This window comes from Aedes albopictus, chromosome 3, assembly GCF_035046485.1.
Source record: "Aedes albopictus strain Foshan chromosome 3, AalbF5, whole genome shotgun sequence".
NCBI lineage: Eukaryota > Metazoa > Arthropoda > Insecta > Diptera > Culicidae > Aedes > Aedes albopictus.
Genome location: NC_085138.1, coordinates 98,070,670 through 98,093,596, shown reverse-complemented (window position 1 = coordinate 98,093,596; position 22,927 = coordinate 98,070,670). Strand labels below are relative to the sequence as shown.

The 22,927-nt window shown below is 42.1% G+C and overlaps 2 protein-coding genes and 1 long non-coding RNA gene across 3 annotated transcripts; 1 reads left to right on the top strand and 2 right to left on the bottom strand.

Annotated features, from left to right (window-relative positions):
* Positions 1 to 8,266: 8,266 nt before the first annotated feature.
* Positions 8,267 to 10,111, top strand: LOC109411099 (queuine tRNA-ribosyltransferase catalytic subunit). The gene is made up of 3 exons (XM_019684548.3): positions 8,267 to 8,651; positions 8,706 to 9,608; positions 9,829 to 10,111. The coding sequence occupies exons 1-3, from the start codon at positions 8,376 to 8,378 to the stop codon at positions 9,973 to 9,975; spliced, it is 1,326 nt and encodes a 441-aa protein (XP_019540093.3). The 5' UTR covers positions 8,267 to 8,375; the 3' UTR covers positions 9,976 to 10,111.
* LOC109410905 (coiled-coil domain-containing protein 25) lies at positions 10,046 to 11,077 on the bottom strand. The gene is made up of 3 exons (XM_019684422.3): positions 10,849 to 11,077; positions 10,666 to 10,757; positions 10,046 to 10,584 (listed from the first exon to the last, which is right to left on the bottom strand). The coding sequence occupies exons 1-3, from the start codon at positions 10,919 to 10,921 to the stop codon at positions 10,123 to 10,125; spliced, it is 627 nt and encodes a 208-aa protein (XP_019539967.3). The 5' UTR covers positions 10,922 to 11,077; the 3' UTR covers positions 10,046 to 10,122.
* Positions 11,078 to 19,468: 8,391 nt separating this feature from the next.
* LOC115269822 (uncharacterized) lies at positions 19,469 to 22,285 on the bottom strand. Its single transcript, XR_003898982.2, has 2 exons — positions 21,789 to 22,285; positions 19,469 to 21,699 (listed from the first exon to the last, which is right to left on the bottom strand). It is a non-coding gene; the product is annotated as an uncharacterized LOC115269822 (long non-coding RNA).
* Between the last annotated feature and the right edge of the window lie 642 nt (positions 22,286 to 22,927).

The following is a 22,927-nucleotide window of genomic DNA, read 5'->3' as shown; positions in this document are numbered from 1 at the left end:
GTCATATGAATAAAGCTAGTCTAGTCTAGTCTAGTCTAGTCTAGTCTACACATGCACAGCCATTCATTGAAAGAATCCTGGAAAATGATAGGATCGACTACTCCTATCATTTTTCTTGTCATTATTAATGGTTACAGTGCATCAGAGATACATTACAAGCATTAAAGCGGCCAGGCCTACTGTGCAGCGTTTTTATTGTTTTTAGAATCAGTAAACGGGGACATCTCGTACCAACCGTTCTGTGTAAAGGGAAAATTATATAACGTTCGTTGGGAGTGACTTTGCTAAGAATATTAATGTCACTCCATGTCCTCTGGAATCCTGGGATGGGACAACGGTATTTCCCCCGTATGCCCTGGCTGTCAAGCCTAGGCTTAAGCGCCTTTACTCGCTCTCTGAAACGAGATCAAAAGTTATGGTATCCAGCCCTCCCCAAATAAATATTTACCCGTTATATTTGGATGTTATGAGTACAAATAGAAAAACAAATCAGAAAGATCTCACCATATTGATTCTGATTGGGGCCTTGAGCTCTATCGTTTTATTACCGACAGTCGGTGGTTTTATCCTCGGTAATACACCCAAGTAACCACGAAGCCGTATATAAGTGCATCAATTTTGCTATATATTGATAATTAAAATAAATTTATTAGGAATCAACAACTTAGGTATCTATGGTCGTCGCGTAGCTAGGGTCAGTCGCGGGTTACTATACATCACTCCTCCCTAATCTGCGACGCCTATCAAACGACAAAACTTCTCCTGATTCTGCTTCGTCATTGGCTTGGTGAATCCATCTGCCGGTTGGCTGAAGGTTGGAATGTAGTTGAGCTTGACTACGCCGTTCTCCAGGTTCTCGTGTACAAAATGATAGCAAATGCTAACATGTTTGGTCCGGGGATTGTAGGATCCGTTGTTGGCTATGCTTATTGCTGACTGATTGTCGCAGAGAACTGAAACCGGTCCAACGTTGCTGAATTCAGATCGAAGATTTCTCCACCACATGGCTTCTTGAATGCTTCGGGAAAGAGCCATATACTCCGCCTCGCATGATGAAAGAGCCACTGTCGGTTGCTTCTTCACGTTCCAGGCTATTGCTGCTCCCTGCAGCGTGAAAACATATCCACTTGTCGATCTGCGGCTATCAGGATCTCCTCCCCAATCAGCATCGCTATATCCTTTTAGTTCATCGGTAGGATTTCTACTATACTCCAACTTCTTCGTCGCTGTTCCCTTTAGGTAACGGATAATTCGTTTGACTGCTTCCCAATGTGGCTTTCCTGGGTTCGATGAAAACTGACTCACGGCATTCACTGCATACGCAATATCGGGTCGAGTTGTCTGTGCCACAAAGGATAAACATCCAACTGCTTCCTTGTAGGGTACGTTTCTCATCTCCATTTCTTCTTCTTCAGTTTTGGGTGCCATCGATTTTTCAAGTCTGACTCCGGAATCCGCTGGGGTCGCAATACTGTATGCATTTTCCATTCCGAAGCGTCGCACGATCTCCTCGATATACGCCTGCTGGTCCAATGAAAGCTTACCTTCTCGTCGATTCCTCTTGATCCGAATACCAAGGCAATGAGTAGCCGGACCCAAGTCCTTCATCTTGAAGTTCTGCATCAAGAATTGCTTAAGCTTCTTCTTCAATCGACCATCATTCGTGAAAATCAGCAGGTCATCCACGTATATGGTTACGAAAAGCATCGTCTCACCATCCATCATCCAGTACAGACAGGTGTCAACTTGTGATCGTTGCAGGCCAAACTGTCGCAGCACTTGATCCAGCTTGCCGTTCCATACACGGCTTGATTGTTTCAGACCGTATAACGATTTCTTGAGCAGGCAAACCTTCTTATTTGGAACTGCAAAACCCTCAGGTTGGTCCATGTAAATTTCCTCGCTGCCCAGCTCGCCTTGCAGAAATGCGGTAACCACGTCCATCTGGTCCACATCCAAATCGAGTTTCGTCGCCACCGCCATCAAATATCGAATTGTGGAATACCGAACTACAGGTGCATACACTTCTTCATAATCGATTCCGGGTTTTTGGGAACATCCCTTAACGACTAGCCGTGCCTTGTATCGTTCCAAACGTCCATCAGGTCCTCGCTTGATTGCGAAAACCCATTTGTTCCGGATAGCCTTGCGTCCTTCGGGTAGATTCGTCAACGTCCACGTCTGATTTTCGCTCAACGACGCCATCTCTTCGTGCATCGCCTTGATCCAGTATTCGCGATCAGGTCGCCTCATGACCTCGTCGTAGCTCTGTGGAACGTCGTCCACAAGTATCGCCGGCGGAGCAAGTTGCTGGGAGGGAATTACATCGCCAGTAAAAGAACCATACGTAATAAAATCATCATACTTGCCTGGACAAGTGCGCTCCCTACCGCTGCGCCTCAACCCTTGTTGACTCATTTCAACTGGTCTTGATTGTTGCGGTGGGAGCGCGGGATCGGTACAGACATCTTCAAAATCTTCAATGGACGTCTCTAACGTATCGTTTCCAGAAGCTTCATCATCGTCTTCGACACCATTTGGAACAGGATTAGCTGGATTTTCATTAGACATCACGATTTCTTCAACAAAAAGCTCCATGAATTGCACCGGAACGACGTCCTGAACGCAGTCTGAACTTGAACACTTTCCATTCTCGTTGATCACTATCATGTCGCGGCTGATCTCGAACTTGTTGCTTTCTGGACAGTACACGCGATACCCTTTGGTGTCCTCACAGTACCCGACAAACGTTCCTTTTGTTGCCTTAGGGTCGAACTTCCTACGCTTGACCTTTGGTATGTGAATCGCCACACTAGCGCCAAATACTTTCAGGTGCCGCAAATCAGGTCTCCTTCCAGTCCAGATTTCTTCGGGAGTCTTGTTTCCAATGGCTCTTGTTGGAGACCGGTTCACCAAGTATGCTGCCGTTGATATCGCCTCCGCCCAGAATCCTTTCTGCATGTGCGCATCGTTCAGCAAACACCTTGCCTTCTCCACCAGGGTCCGGTTCATCCTTTCAGCCGTGCCATTCTGCTCCGGAGTGTATGGGCAGGTCTTTTGATGACGAATGCCGTCCTTCTCCAGCGCTCTCCGAAATTCGTTGGAAACGTATTCCTGTCCATTGTCCGTCCTGAGAATTTTGAGTTTTCTGCCAGTTTGCCGTTCCGCCTTTGCTTGAAATAATTTGAATGCCGCCAATGCCTCGCTTTTTGCCTTCAGGAAATATACGGCCACTTTCTTGCTAGCGTCGTCCACAAACGTGATAAAATATCGGCTGCCGCCGTAGGAAGAGACTTCAACTGGTCCGCATATATCGGAATGCACTAACTCCAGCAGGTCCGATGCCCTGGAATCACTTTTCGGGAATGGTTTCCGAGCTTGCTTACCCATCAAACACGCTGTACAGTCGTCTACCTTTCCGCCTTGAAAATCTACACCGTCCGTCACGTCCTGGAGTTGCTTCAAACTTGCCTCATTTAGATGTGCCATCCTTCTATGCCAAAGCTGGATTCCGTTTGCCAGAAAAGTTCGCTCCGGCTGGTTTACTCGGTACAGGCCGCCTTCTTCGCTTCCAGAAACGATCAGCTCACCATCCTCGTTCAAAACTTCGCATTTATCCGCTGTGAAGATCATGGTATGCCAACGCTTGCAGATCGCACTTACGGACAATAGGTTAGTTGCCAAATCCGGTATCTTCAGTACACCATGGACATCAATCGTACCTTCCAGAATCTGCATCTCAACCATACCTTTCGCCAACGCCTTCATGCTTCCGTTATTCGCAGTCCCAACGGCATGTTGCATCGGTGTTTCTTCAGTGAACTTCTGATTCGGCCTGGCCATATGACACGTCGCTCCCGAGTCAAAATACCACGCTCCAGCTTGAACATCGCCAATCGCAAAAATGCTGCACAATCCGTTCGACTTCGGTTTCGCTCTAGTTGAAAATTTCTCCGGACACTTGGCTGCGAAATGACCGGCCTTTCCGCAATTGAAGCACGTCTTCTCAGGTTTCTTCTTCCCCTGCGTCTTCAACTTGCTTGGATTTGCGTTCCGCGTGTACAACGCTCCATCGTCATTACCACTTGTAGGCCTTCTTTCGAACTTCACATCTTGCAAGATCTTGGCTTTCACCGCATCTGAGGTTAGGTTGGCTCCCGAGGCTTCCAATCCCATGATCATCGGTTCGTAATGATCTGGCAGTCCCATCAGCAGCAACGCCACCAACCACGAGTCGTCCACCTTGAATCCAATCGAAGCGAGCTTGTGGGCGGTGCTCATTAGTTCATTGACGTATTCCTCCACACTCGAACTGCTGGCCAAACGAATCGACGTCAACTTCCGTAGTAATCCAATCTTCCGCGTCAGCCCGGTGTCTTGAAACGCTGTCGCTAACTTCTTCCATGCTTCTGCTGCATCCGCCGCATCCTGGACAAGACTATAGTTGAAACTTTCCAGGCTGAGACAGATCGTCGCCAGCGCTCGCATCTTGACGTCATTTGGTACGACTTCGCCTTCCACCGGTTCAACCGCACTCCAGCTTCCTTCTCTGATCAAAATCATCCTCATCGCAAACGCCCAGGTCGAATAGTTCTCACGCCCCTTCAGTTTCTCTATGGCCGGCATCGCCACAGATCCGGTCGTTACTCGAACGCTTCCTGCTTCGCTACGACTTCCGTTTCCGCCGCCGTGCTGAATTCCAGAACTTCCTCCATTCGCTGGCATCTTGATTTTCTGATGATCTTCCGGTTACGGTCTGGGCCCATAACCTATAGCAGAGCTTGATAAAAACACGTACTTCGGGATTGATTGTTGGAATGGGAATGAAAATTTATTAGAAATCAACAACTTAGGTATCTATGGTCGTCGCGTAGCTAGGGTCAGTCGCGGGTTACTATACATCAAAAATTATGAGTATAATGCTGCATTACTTTATACACCTCATTGAAGCAATATTAAAGTCGAAAAGGGCCCCACTAAAATCAAACTAGTGCCACATTTTGCAGCACGCTGACAGCCATTGCTAAAGTAATATAAATGCATGTGCTGTACATTTGCATTGCACATGCTTGAAAAGTGCAACACGAAAAACCAAAACAAAAATCTATTTTTAGCACCGTTTCATTATCGACGGTACTGATGCCCCCACACATGAATGTTTAACCTTTATTTTTTTGTCGTCGGGTCGGGAGTCGAACCAGAAGTGTTGAAGACCGCTAGATGAGTTCCATACGCGCTGGCGCCTTGGACCGTTTCTGCTGCAGTGATAACAACAGATATTTGATTCACTAAAAGGAACCTGTTCTTCTGTCCCAATCATTGTAGTAGAGGGTAAAACGACTATGTCATATGTAATAGAATACAGTAAATTATCTCATTCCGTTAAATTACTGATAAATACATAATACATTTTAGAAGATATTCAATCAACATAAGAAAATTAAAACCTCGATTAAAACACCCTTCGCACACTGCTCATATGCTAATTGTGATTTCCATCGTTATTGGTATGTGATAGCAGCCTACAGAAAACAGAAAAATTCATCTCTAAATAGGTTTTGCTGTCGTCGATCGGTGGCTCAAACGGGGAATCAGTTGGTCGGTAGTCGAACCAGAAATGTTGAAGACCGCTAGAGTTGACCGTAAAGTTGTTCAATCTTCTTGATTTTATTTGTTTACCATTAGAGTCAAGCTTTTATAATTGTATTGTTAGAGCAAACTTTGCTAGTTTGTACATTGCATTTATTCAGTTTTTGCAGTGTTGAATTATTGAATTATCTTATATCACCTTTTAATAAACCCGAATGTAAAGAAAAATGCAATGCATCATCACACTGATAATGCCAATCTAAAGGATTATTGCATGACAAGTGTGGAATTACTGCATTTCGCATTGCAAAAGTTAATATTCAGTCTAATTCGTGCAATGTTATAATGCTTGTGGTTACTTGGGTATAACACATCAACCAAAAAAATGGTTATTTGAAAGTCCCTGTGCACTTGCAGTTTCATTGTAGCATTATTAGTTTACGTCGCAGTTGTCTTCAGGCACTAAAACTTAACACACACGTCACTCATGTATCTTCAAAACGCTTTTTCAGTTTATGCTATGTGCCAAACACTTCGTGATTATACTTCATGTAACCGATATTTAATGGCGATCGCGATAATTTAGGACGCTTTCAAAACACGCACTATGTTTATTGCTATCCCTAGAAATGGCACACTTCAAGGAAAGGGATTTTCGGTTAAGGAAATTAATAATCAAATCTTTCACGATCCGGGTGGCATAGCTCTTGCCGAATCACCAATCCCACGGCAGCAGAGCATCGATTCAACACAAACATGTAAGTTTTTCATCCGAACCGAACACCAGCGAGAGCACGACGGCCTACGAAATCTTACATACAAAACGCAACTTGGAACTTCACTGATATTTTTCTTTTTGTCAGCCATTTCATCTACTGAAATAAACGCGCAATCGAAGGAAAACGTGACAGGTGATTCAAAAACACAACCGTCCGCGCGCACAGACTACTGCGATCTCCCTAGGTCATATGAATAAAGCTGAGTAAATACTCTTTACAGCTCTTTACTAAATCTATGTGAAGCCGTGGAGCAAATCTCTGTGAATCTTATTAGAGAAGAGTGTTTACTCAGCTTTAAGCCTGGAACACATAGCGTCCGTTCCGTCGAGGTTTGCGTTTTTTTGACAGTTTTTCCATGGGAAATCTGTCAAACTACTGTCACGCACACGCAAACGTATGCATTGTGTGGGGCACTTTATTCATACGGCCTCCTGTGTACTGGAATCTTAAGCGACGGTACCAGGGATGGAAAATGTCATGACATGTTACAGTTCCACCTCCACCATTTCCTGTGCGAATTTCCATCCGTGAACAGAGCATCAACAATCAATAATACTAGTTAGTTATGGATCAATAAGCATTTATCTTTAATGGAAGTGAAACTGGAAAATAACTACACGGAGAAATATAAATTTGGTTTGAATCAACAAACATGCTTGTTCAACTACAAACTGGAAAAAAAGATGTGTCAAACTGTAATTTTGTTGTATTAAATCCACCATTTCAGTTTGAAACAAACTGGATAATTTGTTGTTTCAACTAAATACTGCGTACTGCTATGAAATAACAACAAAATTGATTGTTTTAACCCTTTCGGGACGACTTTTTTCTATTCATATTTCGGGAACGAATTTATGTTTTTTCCAATAGTCAGGCCCGGATTAAGGATTGTGGGGGCCCGGGGCCCGAGGACATGTGGAGGCCCCTCGGAGAGATGACCAAAATTGTTTTTCCTTATTTTCAGTACAGTACTTGAGTAATATGCAAAATAAAGCTAGTGTTAGCAACCAAAAAAGGTTTTTGTGGGGGCCCCTAAAATGTGGGGGCCCGGGGCCCGGGCCCCCCCGCCCCCCCTTAGATCCGGCCCTGCCAATAGTATACATTATAATACTTAGGGAAACACTGAATATTAGATTAAATATTTTTGTTCGGTTAGGTTTTGAATGGCAATTCCGGTGAGGGTTTCTTATAGAAAATGAATGAAAATTATAGTGGAGAAATCTGATAAGAAGCAGATCCTAGGACCAGAGCTATATTGGACGCTCTCCTTATCGACTCACCGTTTTGCAGCCCACTTCATTTTTATACCTAAAATCAATTTCAAAGCAGTTTTTTGAAATCACCTTTTGACAGCTGGGCAACTGCTTGACAGCTCCGCGCAGTACAAAATGCGACGAGGGGTGATTTGACAAATCGCTCCCATACAAACTTCAAATTGAATTTTAAATAGGTTCCCGGGCACCAAAAATTCATGTAAATTTGGATTTCGGCTCAGTTTGGCATGCAGATTCAGAATATGGGATCTCATCACCGCTTAAAAAGCCAATTCACCGCGAGGGTTTTGGTTCAGTGTACTCATTTTTGTGCATATTTCAATAACTGTGTAAAGAATGACGGCGTGCGAAAATAATAGAGTTAATAAACTCGCAAACATGTCGGGTATCTATCTGTCAAACTGCATACTTTTTCGCTTTGACACTTATAGCCCGGCCTATCTCCGCCAGCAAGAGATGTTTCGGCAGCGACGCCAGCGACATTCTTCCTCTATAGTTTATTATTAATATTAACTCTATTGCGAAAATTGAGCACTCCTTTCCAAACGAACCTCCATCAATTTTACACAGGGGCAACGATGAACCAAATGAACACCGTCATCAAATCTGCGTGCAAGTCCGTCGCCGTCAAGCGCGTGTGTTTTGATTGGTTCTTCACCACGGCCGGTCGATCGTCCGCGCGTCAGTTCGCCGGTATCCATCTGTTGGGAGGCGCACTCTTACGCAAAAGGTTATGCTGCCGTTGTCCAACACAGCCCGTCGACCAGTTGTGATATCCCTAGGAAATCAACTGTTATCTGGAAACAGGAAACACATATCTACAACGGGAACCAATAATTGTGAGCAGTCAATGGTCGCCGAAGACATGGAGGATACGCCTCAAGTAGATCACCCACCACTGCGGTACCGGGTGGAAGCAAAGTGCTCCACGACCAAAGCCCGCGTCGGAGTGATGAGCCTGAGGCACAGTGATGTCGACACGCCGGTGTTTATGCCCGTTGGAACGCAGGTTGGTACACTGGTTGGTTGTGGTTGGATAATGTTTGAGTGGTTTTTGTTGTAGGGTACCCTGAAAGGGCTGCTTCCGGATCAGATCCTGAACTTGGGCTGTCAGATAATGCTGGGAAACACTTACCATCTGGGTATGCGACCCGGGACGGAGGTGTTGAAGAAAGTCGGTGGACTGCACCAGTTCATGGGATGGCCAAAGGCGCTGTTGACGGATTCCGGTGGCTTCCAGATGGTTTCGCTGCTTCAGCTGGCGGAGATAACCGAAGAGGGTGTGAAATTTGAATCTCCATACGATAAGAGCCAGTGCATGCTGACGCCGGAGCGCTCGATGGAGATCCAGAACGCCATCGGGGCGGACATTATGATGCAGTTGGACGATGTGGTGAAGACCACGACTACCGGGCCGAGGGTAGAGGAAGCGATGCACCGGACGATTCGCTGGTTGGACCGGAGCATTTCCGCCCACGCCCGGGATGACGAGCAAAGTATATTTCCGATTGTCCAGGGTGGGCTGCAGCCGGAGCTGCGGAAGGTCTGTGCGGCAGAATTGAACAAGAGGAATACCCGAGGATACGCGGTTGGCGGGCTGAGCGGAGGCGAAAGCAAAGACGAGTTCTGGAGGACGGTGCATTTGTGCACGGATCTGCTTCCGGAGAACAAGCCCCGGTACCTGATGGGGGTTGGATTCGCCGCGGATTTGGTGGTTTGCGTGGCGCTGGGAATCGATATGTTCGATTGTGTGTATCCTACTAGGACGGCCAGATTCGGCTGTGCGTTGACGCGGCGAGGACAGATGAATTTGAAACAGCAAAGTTTTAAAACCGACATGAGACCAATAGAGGAAGGCTGTGAATGTTCAACCTGCAAGACGTACACCCGGTCGTATCTGCATCATGTTGTTACGGTGGAACCGGTGGCCTGCAGTATCATTAGTATTCACAATGTGGCATTCCAGGTAAGTGGATAACATCATGTTTTGAGTAGTTTGAATTGGCATCCGGTACCTACATCAGGCATCGATAAACAAACCCTACTCGCAAACCTTTCTAGTCTTTCGATGTATATATATATATATATATATATTTATTATATATGCCAGGTCTAGAACTACATCGGAGATTTGTCCCCGAGATCACTTTACACATCGTTAAAATCAATCAAATGGTTGTTTTCAGCTTAAACTGATGAACGAAATGCGAGAGAATATCAAAGCTGACACTTTCCCACAATTCGTCCAATCGTATATGAAAGAACGCTTCCCGGATGGTCAGGTTCCACAGTGGATTGTGGACGCACTAGCAGCCGTCAATGTGCAGCTCTGATGCGCAGCAGGGATCAGCGATAGTGCATAAAGGACATTCGGATTCGATCCAGTATAGGTACTCGTGCTAGTCACGAAATGCAAAGAAAAAATGTAATCACATTTTTATAATTTATATTGTTTTTCATCGAAATTCAGCCCAATTTTCTTACATGAACTCATCCGAATCGTTCCCAGCGTCGTAGTTGCTAGTCATGTTCTCCGACTTCATCAGCGAGTTGTAGCTTCTCATTTCCGCTTCCTCCTTCCGTCGCTTTTCCTCCTCCTTCTCCTTCTCGCGGACATCCCGAGCCGCGCGCTTCTTGTCCGCCCGTTCGTCGGCATCGCGCTTCTCACGTTCCGCCCGGAAGTCCGGATGCTCTTCGCGTTTGGTTTTATTCAGCCGGTTCACGATCTCGTTGACACGCTTCTCGACGCGCATCTTGCGGACCTCTTTGTCCTTGTGGAACGCCACCTGACCCACCTCCATGGCCGGAGTCTTCTTGAGGTTTTCCCACATTGTGTAGACGATATCGATGTTGTTCATCTTGTTGCCATTAATACTGTTAGCTTTGACCAGCTGGCAGGCATCTTCCAGCACGGTCGCCGGAACGTCGTCCAGTGATTGTCCCTGTCGAAAGATTCATATGAAGTTCATGGCTGAACAAGTTTCATTTCAAAGAGTAAACAACTTCTAGGAAAATCAACTTACCGGTGCCAGTCGCAGATATACGTGCGCTGAGGACACCTTATCCACATGAAACCAAACATCTTCCGGCCAGCCCCATTTGATCAGCTCTTCATCTGGAACAGAGAATAAACCGCCATCGTAAACCTCCTAACTATAACAAAGCGTCAAAGACAATCCGAAAAGCGACAGGATTCGGTCCCTTACTTTCATACTTATCAATCCCCATGAAGAGGGTCACCGGCGGTTGGACGACATTGCTTGTGAAGTAAAATACCATTCTTTTGTCCCGTGGAACAATACGCTAGCGCTCTCGATGACTGTGTGTCGGTGCTGCCTGCGAGGTTTCCTCCGATCAGATAATCACTAGTTTTTTAGAAACTGCGAAAAGTGCGACTTTCCGATGGGGAAGGTTTCCTTTTGACTAACCTCAACCTGACATGCCCAAAACAAACTAATGACGATGATGATTAGCAGCTTTGTCACGGGTGAACACTTTGTTCACTAAATGAATTTTGTTTTTTTTCTGACTCATTAGGGCACATTCGAAAATTACGTGAATCATGGTGTGATGCATGACAAGATGCATGCACTGAAATAAATTTTGTCGTCGTTTCCACCGAATCCATGGTAGAATTAAGAACTGTACCAACAATTTTCAACCGAATGCAAAATTCTGTTAATTGCACTGAAACATTGTCAATATTACCATGCGTGTATTACTGTTGACTAAAAACATTATTGGTTCTATTATTTGGGCATTGTAATTTCGACCATGTAGACTTGAATGTTGCGCGTCTTAGATAAACATGGTCAAAAATACAATGTCAAAATAGTAACATCAAGAATGTTTTTAGTCAATGGTACTTCACGCATGGTAATATTGACAATGTTTCAGTACAATTAACAGAATTTTGCATTCGGTTGAAAATTGTTGGTACAGTTCTTAGTTCTACCATGGATTCGGTGGAAACGACAACAAAATTTATTTCAGTGTGGTGTGAGGGTTTTTTTAAGTATTTATATATGACAGTGAGCCTCTGTACGAATCTGCCATGTCCTGCAGAAAATTGCAATCCATCTACCCAGCGTTGACTTTCAAAGTACCCTAGTGGGTTGAAATAAACCCACTTTTGGGTAAACGGCAAAACACCCAAATTTGGCATCTCTCACGGACATTATCAGCTATGTAGCTTATTCTTTGTTTTTGACAACATTGCGAGTTGGAGAGCGAGGAAACAACACACTGCTGCGTAGTTTACATATTTTTGCGTTTTTTAAACATATTAATTCCATTCGCTATTGGAATTTTGATGGATAATTGTTACAAAATTAGCTAAAATAGGCTCAAAACAATGTTTCTCTTTCTCCTCGCTGTCCAACGGCTTGACAGCGGCAAATGGAGACATCGTGACAACAATTTTGATTATATCCGCAGCACCTACACACTATTTTTATTTCGCTGGAAAACAGCAAAAATTTGCTGGTTTTTGACATGCTGTAAAACCAGCAATCCATCCAGCAAAATATTTCTTGCTGATTTTTCAGTAATACGTTATGACAGCTTGCTTTGCTGGTCGTTCAGCATTTTTGTCCGAGCTGAAGTCTGGCCGATTTTTTTGACGTAGGACTACGTCTCTCTTTTCTATACCGGGTGTCATTCTAAATTTTCAGAAATCGGCCGCGTTACGTTTGAAGTGGAGATTTTGAGCGTTAATAACTCAGCCATTTCTCGTTGAATTTTCAAAATTTTGGCTCCAATCGATTGGAAATCTTTACACCAATTATGTACAATATTAACATTTGCTGATTTTCAATAACAAACTATTGAAAAATTGGGAAAAGTGAACCCATGTTTATTCCAGCCAATCACGATCGAGCACATTTTGGATGCTCCCGTCGAATATAAAAGCTACTGCTTCTTCGCATCTTCCCTCATTTGTCTTTGTCGTCTCGAGGTGAACGCATCGAACGAGAGCTGCCCACTTTCTTCGTTTGCGTTTTCGTCATTCTTCTTTGACGGCCGTGTCGGCTCGGTGGCGGTGGTTTTCGGCAAGGGTGCTGTTGCGCATTCACCTTTTAACCATCTAACACGGCAGACCAAGGAAGTGTTTGAACATCGGATTGATCGACGGTGGTGGCAGAGGCAGCAGCAAAATCCGGAATCGCACCCACGGCATCAAGCGGCGGGACAATTTTCTACGGCTTCCAGCAAACAGCACGGAGAAATCCAACACGCATTGCGTGGCATGATGAATTGATTTCAATTTCTTCGAAAATGCTTCCTAGAGAGTTAATTGGATAAATTTCCTGCATCGACCGAGAAAGTGTAGTGAAACCAAATAGTGGGAGATTGAATTCTTGGTAGTGGTTCAGCAACAGTGAGGGCGATCACTAATCTCATCCACGGCAGCAAGCGGCGGGCCAATTTTCGACGGCGTTCAGCATTCAGCACGGAGAAATTTAAAAACGCATTGCGTGGCATGATTAATTCATGTCAATTTTCTGTCTGAAATCGTTCAATATTCAAACGGTTCTTTTCAGGACCATAGAAAATTATTCCTCAAGAGTTGTGAATCAGATAATTATTTCATTCCATCGCTCGGTAAAAGTGTGGTGCAACCGAAAAGTGAAAAATTGTATGCTTGGTGGCCCCGCAACAATAATGATGCCGGCCACTAATGATTCCACCAGGAATTTAGCAACGCTTTATCCTATCCAGAGCATTTTTCGTGAAACATTGTTTAATTTAACCATTTTTCCAATTAAAGTTATCTAAATCTTCCAATATTTTGATTACTTTATTCGTTAAATGAAAATTTTCTCATTTCTCGGTTGATTAACCGATTCAAGCGTCTGTTGCATGCGGGGCGGGACATGCAAACGAAATAAACTGGAAAGCCAGCCGAATGGGAGGAGCTTCATCTGCCAATCTAGGGACATAAAAGCTGTTCCCTCTTATTTCTTTCGTCATTTTCGTTGGATCAGTCAGGCAGGGTGGATGTCACCTCCACATCTGAACAGTGGCACATCAACCCAGCCGCAAAACTCTCGGCTATCGTGCGGATAGCACCAGGAATCTCATCCATGGCAGAAAGCGGCGTACCAGTTTTCGGTGGCATCCTGTATTTAGCAAGGAGAACACCAAAACGCATTGCGTGACATGCATAATTTCATTCCATCAATCGAGAAAAGTGTGGTTCAATCGAGAAATGAAAGATTGAATTCCGGCCACTAATCGTTCCACCCAGAATTTAGCAACGCATTGTCCTATCAGAACCATTTTTCGTGAAAAATTGGGGAGCGTCCATAAATTTCGTCACGTTTAAAGGGGAGGGGTCAGCAAAGTGTGACGACCCATACAAAAATTTCAGAGGTTCCGTACAAAAAGTGTGACAGGGATGAGGAGGGGTTGAAAATGACTAATTTTTGCGTGCCGTAATTTAAAGACGATCTCTTGTTTAATTCTAGCATTTTTCGAATTAAAATGATCTGAATCTTCCTATATTTTGGTTACTTTATCCGTTTAATGAAAAATTTTCTCATTTTTGGTCGAAAATCGTTTGAAGCGTCTGAAGCATGCGGGGCGGGTCATGCAATCGAAATAAACCGGAAAGCCTGCTGAATGGGAGGAGCTTCATCTGCTAATCTAGGGACATAAAAGATGCTCCCTCTGATTTTTTTCGTCATTTTCGTTGGATCAGTCAGGGAGGGTGGAGGAGGATATCACGTCCACGGCTGCGCAGCAGCACGTCAACTGCGACGAGTGATAGCACCAGGAATCTCATCCACTGATCACGGCTGCGGTGGGCCCGGCAATGGAAGTTACCTCCGCAGCTGGGTAAGCTGCGCACCAACCCAGCGACGACTCTCGACTATCTATCTGATAGAACTAGGAATCTCATTCTCGGCAGCAGGCGGCGGCAGTTTTCGATGGCTTCCCGCATTCAGTGCGGATAATTTTCAATTGTCTTTCTAAAATCAACCGTTATTTGAACGGACCTTTTCAGGACCAGAGAAAATTATTCCTTAAGAGTTATGAACCGGATAATTTTCGGATATATTCCATCGATCGGTAAAAGTGTCGTGCATTCGAAAAGTGAATGGTTGAATGCTTGATGGCTCAGCAACAGCAAAATCGATCACTAATCTTTCTACACGAAATTTAGCAACGCATTACTGCTTTTTTCATTGAACATTTTCGATGCTTCGTTGAATTTCATGACGTTTTCTTCCACCGACGGCTTCCGCGGTGCAGCAAACCGCTATGTTCCACACTAACACAGCAAGAAATCTGTCAACATTCACTTAATACACGTGCATTTTCAGCGAAATGCTCTATTTGAATGAAAACAATCCACTCTCGCAACTAACGGATGACCGCCGTCAAATATCAGGATTGCCAACTGTCCGGCGACTGCTGTCATGTCCCGCATAGAGATTTACAGTTTGCCTTAATCTCCAAACAGTAAATCTCTTCTATCTGTTGCTGTTAATGTATAACTAATAGTTGCTTTTATGTCGAAGAATATAAGATGCAACGCATTCAACTATATACCACGGTCTATGCAATCCATACCAAGTAGTGACATCATATTATACTATGCAGATATTGTTGAAGGATATAAAGATGGAAGCTCGCAATTAATGGTGGCAATATTAATTCACCTTATGACAAACTGTTTGTGCATATTCTGTGCAACACACCTACATGCATGCGTTTCACTATATGCCACTGAAGTTGAACAATGTGACAAATAGTTGTACGCATCTGTATTCGTGAATTAATGAAAATCAACTGATGCTTGTGTTGACAACATCAAAAAAAAAGAAAAAAAAATTGGAAGCAGTCAACTGAAAGGGCAATTTTGTTTCAGAGCCATTTCAGAGCCCGGATTTGAACAACTGCCGTAGTAAATCGGAGCATTGTACCAGGACCAGCAGCTAACGTGCTGTTAGCGGTAAGTACCTACTTAATATGACAGAAAAGTTGCATACATCCAACTCACAACTCTTCTCTTATAGTCGGAAACGGTTTCTACCCGGCGGGAGGCATTAATCGACAGCATACTTACCGGAGACCAACGTCCGCTTCATTTACACAACATCCGGACGATCCAGCAACCATCCATCGCGACCCGGTGTGCAAGCTGGAGCGGGAAACAAACTACGAAGGAGTTGGTCCTAGGACACATTCAATTTAGACATAAGGGATGATGGAGTCTATCACGGTTAATAAAAGCTCGAATAAAAGTAATTGATTCACTCATTATACATAGTTAAATTTGTTCTCTTCTTTTGTTTTCTTTTATGGTACTAATAAAAAAACAGTACAATGCACTGTTTATAGCTATATAAACACAATACGGTATACAGTACTCGTTTTTCTTACAAATTTATGGTCAAATTGTTCTCTAACCATTTGCTATGCAGTGAATTGTTTGAAAATCTGGATAGTAAATTGACCATATTCTTTACTGTATTGCGAAAAATTTGTTCGGGAAAATGACCGATTTTTTATGGTAACCTATCTTAACCGCCTATTCCACATACTGTAAATTGGCGGGTTACCATTTGTCAAACTTGCAAATATGTACATGGAATGGTGAGCTTACTGTTATCTCCGATAGTCTGAGATATGGTTAAATGACAATTGCTAATGGTCATCTACAGTATGAGAAATGTTGCATTTACAGTTTGTGATTATGCGGGGTCTCTGTGTCGCCGAATCTGGCGCTGGGTCTTCGGCGCGGAAACCCAAAGGTGGGAATAAAATTTTGGGGTTTGCGCGCAATATCTTATTCGGACAATTGTGCCTGGATCATTGTTTCATTCTAATATTTATCGAATTAAAATGATCTTAACTATTCAATACTTCAATTAGTTTATCCGTTCGATTAGAAATTGTCTCAAAGAACGGTTGATTAGTCGTTTGAAGCATCTGACACAATGTGGGCGGGTCATGCAAACGGAATAAACTGGAAAGCCCGCCGAATTGGAGGAGCTTCATCTGCTAATCTAGGGGCATAACAGCTGTTTCCTCTGTTATCTTTCGTCATTTTCCTTGGATCAGTCAAGGAGAAGGGAGATGTCACCTCCCAGCTAGGCAGCAGCACACAAACTCAGCGATGACTCTCGGCTATCGTGGTGGCAGCACCAGGAATCTCATCCACGACAGCAAACGGCCGCATTCAGTATGGGTAAAATCGCATTGCGTGATGAATTCATGCAATTGTCTTGCCAAAATCTTCCGTTTTATAAATGGTCTTTTTCAGGATCAGTGAAAATGATTCCTCAAGAGTTATGAATCGGATGATTAAAAGCGACAGACTGAAAGCTTGGTAGTTCACCAATAGTGAAATCGGCCACTAATATGTTCTTCCCGGATGAAAACAACGTATAGTCCATTTAACGAGCCGATTTTATGAATGAATTTTGACAGAAGGTAGCGTCCAATAACCCGTGAAAACCAATATCATCATCAACATTGTTGTCACTTCGTAAAATGGCTCATTGTCGAAAGAGTTTCACGTTAAACTTTAGTTGAAAAGATCTATCCAACGCCGTTCAATTATCTAATAATTTTATCCGCTCGATGAAAATTCTCTCGTAGAACAGTAATTTGACCATTTCTCTTCAAAACCAAATAACTCTTGAACTAGTCAACATCTTTCCAAGTAACCAAACCAGCTGAATAACAGCTTCTTGAGTTAAAGTTAGCTTAAGAGTGATTTGTTTTACTCTTATACAGCAAAAATGTTTGTTGGGTTATGAATGCGTTCAGCGAAAGCGATCACACAACAACTCTACTCAACACATCAGTCCACCATTTGTATTATCATAACAACAAACATTGTATTATGGAAATATAAAAGTCGGAATCTCGTTCCAGTCTTTGTCCTACGTCAACATTGCGGTTATGTCTCAGACATTACCCACTCCTAGTTTTTTGTTTTTTTTTTCTTTTCAATCAAAATAATAATTGATCAGAAATGTTAATTTTAAGTTGATTTTCGGTAGCCAACGGTGAGTAGATGCTAGGAGGGCCTTCTGTGTATGTGGCGCATTCCATTTAAATTATGATTCAGAGAAAAAATCCTAGGAAAATTTCAGTTTTCTCGAAGAAATTTCCATCTCCTCCTGCTTGCTTTGTGTTGGAGACAGATGCGCGCGAAATGTACCCATGAAAACATTAAGTGTTTGACAACATTTTTGCTGATGTTTCAGCAATTTCTAATTGAGCTGGCTTTTCAGTTATTGTTACTGAATTTTCGGCAAACTATCGTTTGCTGATACCGTTCCAGCAATTCATTTTGCTGGACGAAAAAATCGAAATTTGGTGTGTAGATAACAATACTCTTCAATCAATCACACAGGTTCAACAAGGTCTAACAGAACCTCCATCTTCAATGTTTGGCTCCCGAAGTTTGGCTCCCGCTGAGAGAGCATATTGAGTCAGTCCGCGAGACTCAGATAAATGCATGATTTCCATACCACTCATAAAATGCACGCTAACACCGCTATGCACTAATGTGCAAAATTTCAGACTACACCAAAAATGTGTAACCCTTGCACATTCACAAAATCAGCTCCTGTGTCCACAAAATCGTTAAATTCGCAAAAATTTATATGGCAATCTAGCTAGGTTTACTAATGACCTTGGGGAACAAAAAAAATTATCGACCTTTTGCTTCTAGACGAGTGTACGCCCAAGTAACCACAGGCATTATATTGTACGTACAGTTGAAACCCGGAATTTTCGACTAGCGAAGTTGGATTTTTCTCCAAATCCGTGCGTCGGACCTAACTTCGGAAGTGGTGCGCTGTATAGCGGACCAGGTTTGCTATACAGCGCACCACTTCCGAAGTTAGGTCCGACGCACGGATTTGGAGAAAAATCCAACTTCGCTAGTCGAAAACTCCGATTTTCAACTAAATTCAGAATATCAGTGCACGAATTAGACTGAATATCAACCTTTGCAATGCGAAATGCAGTAATTCCACACTTGTCATGCAATAATCCTTTTGATTGCCATTATCAATGTGATGATGCATTGCATTTTTCTTTACATTAGGGTTTATTAAAAGGTGATATAAGATCCCGCATAGAAAAACACAGTTTGTCTTAAGTTCCAAACAGTAAATGTCATCTAACAGTTGGAGTTCCCGGATAAAAAATACGATAGAAAAACATAGGATTCTATTGTAACAGAACCATTGAAAACAATGCTCTCACAATAAAATTCAATGTTAAAATAACAATAGAAAAACAATTGAATCGAATGTTTCTGACAATAGAATCAAATGTGAATGAGCATTTCACATTGAATTGTATAGGTTGTTAAGTATCGTAACAATACAAAAAAAGACTTTTTTCCATACAACTTTTTTCGCAAAACAGAAAATTCTAATGTTAATGAAATGTTGTTAATGCCGATACGTGGAATGGAATATACCGTAGATTTTTATGTATTTGTATTGTTTTGAACCGTTAAATATGCCAAGAACATTCTGTTGTGAACTGTGGTTTTACATTGAATTCAATGGTTTAGGAATGGTTTTCTATTGTGATACAGAAGATTCTTATGTTTTCGAATTAATGCAAACAGTGAAATGTACGGTAAACGTATTGTTTTGACCAGTGATTTTATTGCTGGTTCCACATTTGATTCAATTGTTTTGGAATTGTTTTCTAATGTGAAGCAGAACATACTGTTTGTACTGTTTTTACATTGAATTCAATGGTTTGAGTATTGTTTTCTATTGTGATACAGAAGATTCTTATGTTTTCGAATTGTTTCAAACAGTGAAATGCACGGTAAACGTATTGTTTGGAATAGTGATTTTATTTCAGGTTCCACATTTGATTCAATCGTTTGGGAAATGTTTTCTATATTGTGATACAGAAGATTCTTATGTTTTTTTTAATTGTTCTAAACAGTGAAATGTACGGTAAACGTATTGCTTTGAGCAGTGACTGTATTATTGGCTCCACGTTAGATTTAATTGTTTTGGCATTGTTTTCTATTGTGATACAGAACATTCTGTGTTGCATTATTTTTACGTTAAATCCAATCGTTTGGAAATTGTTTTCTATTGTGAAACTGAAAATTCTAACTTTAACTTCTAAGTTAAACTTTACAAAAAAATATAAACTGCTTGAACAAATCCTGAATGAAACGAAACTGAACTATCATAATGCATTTGGACTAGAATCTTGTATATGTTAAGCTACATTTCGAAATCACAGATCGATCGATTAATTATCAAATATTTGGATCACTTATGTTGTAAATCGAGTAATGTTTAATTGCATTGATGGTTGAAGCTTAGGCTCCCATGCCCCACCAGCCAGATAACTGGGTTTAGCAGACTAACATTATATGTGGCAACACTATAAGCGGCATGATGGAACCGTGCCGAAGCGCGCTAAGTGTTATTAGACCACTAATGTAGTTGCATTTAGTGGGTGATGAGGTACAAAAGTAGCATTACAGCGTGCTTAACCATTATTGTATTGTAGCATTTAAAATACTCTATATACTACAACTTGAACCTATACTTGAAGATCGTTCGAAGCGTTAAAATGCAAAATATTGCATAGATTTAGTTCGTTATATGTTGACATACACAAGCTTCTATATAGTTTGGAAAGTTCTTCAAATATTCGGATCGCTCATGTCATAGTTCAAATAACGTCTGATTGCATTAATGGTCGAAGCTTAGGCTCCCATGCCCCACCAGCCAGATAACTGGGTTTAGCAGACTAACATTATATGTGGCAACACTATAAGCTGCATGATGGAACCGTGCCGAAGCGCGCTAAGTGTTATTAGTCCACTAATGTAGTTGCATTTAGTGGGCGATGAGGTACAAAAGTAACATTACAGCGTGCTTAACCATTATTGTAACAAGACACTCGACGGACTACGGCACGGAGAACAAGCATACGATTGTGTCAAATTTGATAGTTGCCGCATGAGAAAGCTATTAAATTTGACACAAACGTATTCAAGCGCTCCAAGCTTAAAGAGTGAACCTACATTTGAAGACCCCTCAAAGCATCCAAATGCAAAAGATTATTCTTAAATTTCTTAAAGTAAAAATTTAAAAAGCGGTTGTCATAAATAAAACTAGGTACCTTGAAAGATTAGCAGTGTTCTTGTAAGAATTTAGAAGCACAATACGATTTTTAGTTAACTATGTAAGGACATTTTACAGGAGAAATCCTATTTACAGTTGCAGTTTATGAACAATTCCTATTAATATAAATTCCAAATTATGTTTAGCATGGTCCCTAAACAAAATCTTTCGTCGTTCAATGATGACTTTTCGTCAAGCCTTTCTCTAGAAATGGCACTTATGTTTCCGTAGAAATTTAGCACATTTTTTTTCAGGAATTTCAACAGAACTTCTGAAAACTCTTTATCAGATTAGGTAATTCCAAAAATAATTGATACGTGTAAAGAAGATATATAATTGTTAGGGTTCATTCAAATATTACTTGACAAAACATTTTAGTTTTAGACCCCCCTCTCCCACGTAACTACTTTTGTATGGAAAATTTTGAGATTAAAGCGAAGAAATTTTGAGTATGTAGTTTAACACAGCGCTACGACCTTCTCTTCCCATTTAGCGTTAGGTAGTAATTGAACGAACCTTTATTAAGCGAAAAAAAAAATGTAGGTGGCAATGTAGATGCCACTGCGGCAACATCACCGGATCCCGCTCCATCCATCGCCGGATCTGGGTTTAGAAGGAGCTTTCGTACATTGCCCCTTGATGGAGGAACTTGCCTTTACTCCTGCGGTAGTTCTCCAGCCGAGTAGTTTATCCACACCCGGTGTAACCGGAACTTGGTGATGGGAGTGAAGCCCTCGATCAGTTCCCGGATGCCACGCTTGGATTCCTTGAAGACCAGCAGCGTAGATCATTCATTCCTTTCCGCCAGCATCAAGGTGACCTGGAGTGCCTCAAGCGTGATGTCCGAGCCGCGAGGATGGGCTGGTGCGAAAGGTAACTCTGGATGAAGTGGTTCCGCTTGAAGAAATCCAGCTCCTATAGTAAAGAAAATAGAAGTAGAGAGAGTTGAATTAGGCGATTTCGAACTGGTCAGATAACTCGATTTTCCGGGCCCCGAAACTTACCAATTCCCAGCCGTACGTACCCGCAAACGATTTAGGTGTGACACGGTTACACGGTCCGGTGAAATACAACCGAAAAGGTGATTTGCACGGCTACAACGCGAAAATTCCGAACCGAACAAATGGGCTCCAGCATTTTTTATTTTTTCTTCTTCCGTAATCGATTGTGCGAGCAAAACAAACACGCTTAAAATACATAACACAAACATATATGAGTGTTGCGCAAAATCAACCAAATCCCATGGCACTCATCGGGTGCCATCGGGTTTGGTGTGAAACTGAAAGATAACAATGGAATCTAATGTGAATCCGAGTGAATCTACTGAAGGGGCATATAGAAAGTATTGTAACAATGAAATCTAATGTTTATCTACTGTATGCCCATAGAAAATAATGTAACAATAAAATCTAATGTAAACCTATTGTAATCGTCACAACGAATGCAAATTTGAAATGTGACTAACAATACATTTACAATAGAAACCATTGTTAACATAAGAATCTACTGGTTTTCTTCAGTTTTTACAATAGATTTATTGGTTCCTTTTTTTACGGGTTAACTTATCACATACTGTCGCTTTTTTGTTGAACAATATAAAGCCAGATGTTTCAAACTATCAAAAACAGTATTAGTAATCCATGTCAATCAGTAACAATATATGATAGTGTCTGCACATTGTCAAATGATATGAGGATGGTAGCTCATGAAACATTATTTTACTGTAAGAGCACCTTTTGTCAAGCTGCTCAAGCTTCTCGTTGCGCAGCACACTCATACATATGAGATTCATACTGTTGCACCCTTATTCAACAGTTTGACAAATAGTGGCATACATCAGTATTTGTGAGTAATTTTTCTTTTCATACCGACTATCCCATCGCCGCCGTCATGCTGCCAAAAGAAAAATAAAAAAAAAAACATTTTTTTTCGCGTTTAGTGGCAGCTGTTTTTTTGCTCAAAAATTGTGCTGCTGCACCACATACATAATTCTAACGTAGGATACTGCTGCTAAAAGGTAAGTTGATTCACCTTCACGAGTAGTAAAAACGAATAAATACAATATTTCATTGTTTTTCTACGATTTATCATCCCGTCAGGAACCGTTCCCGTCCTCCAGCTGGTGTTCCCGTTGAAAGATTCC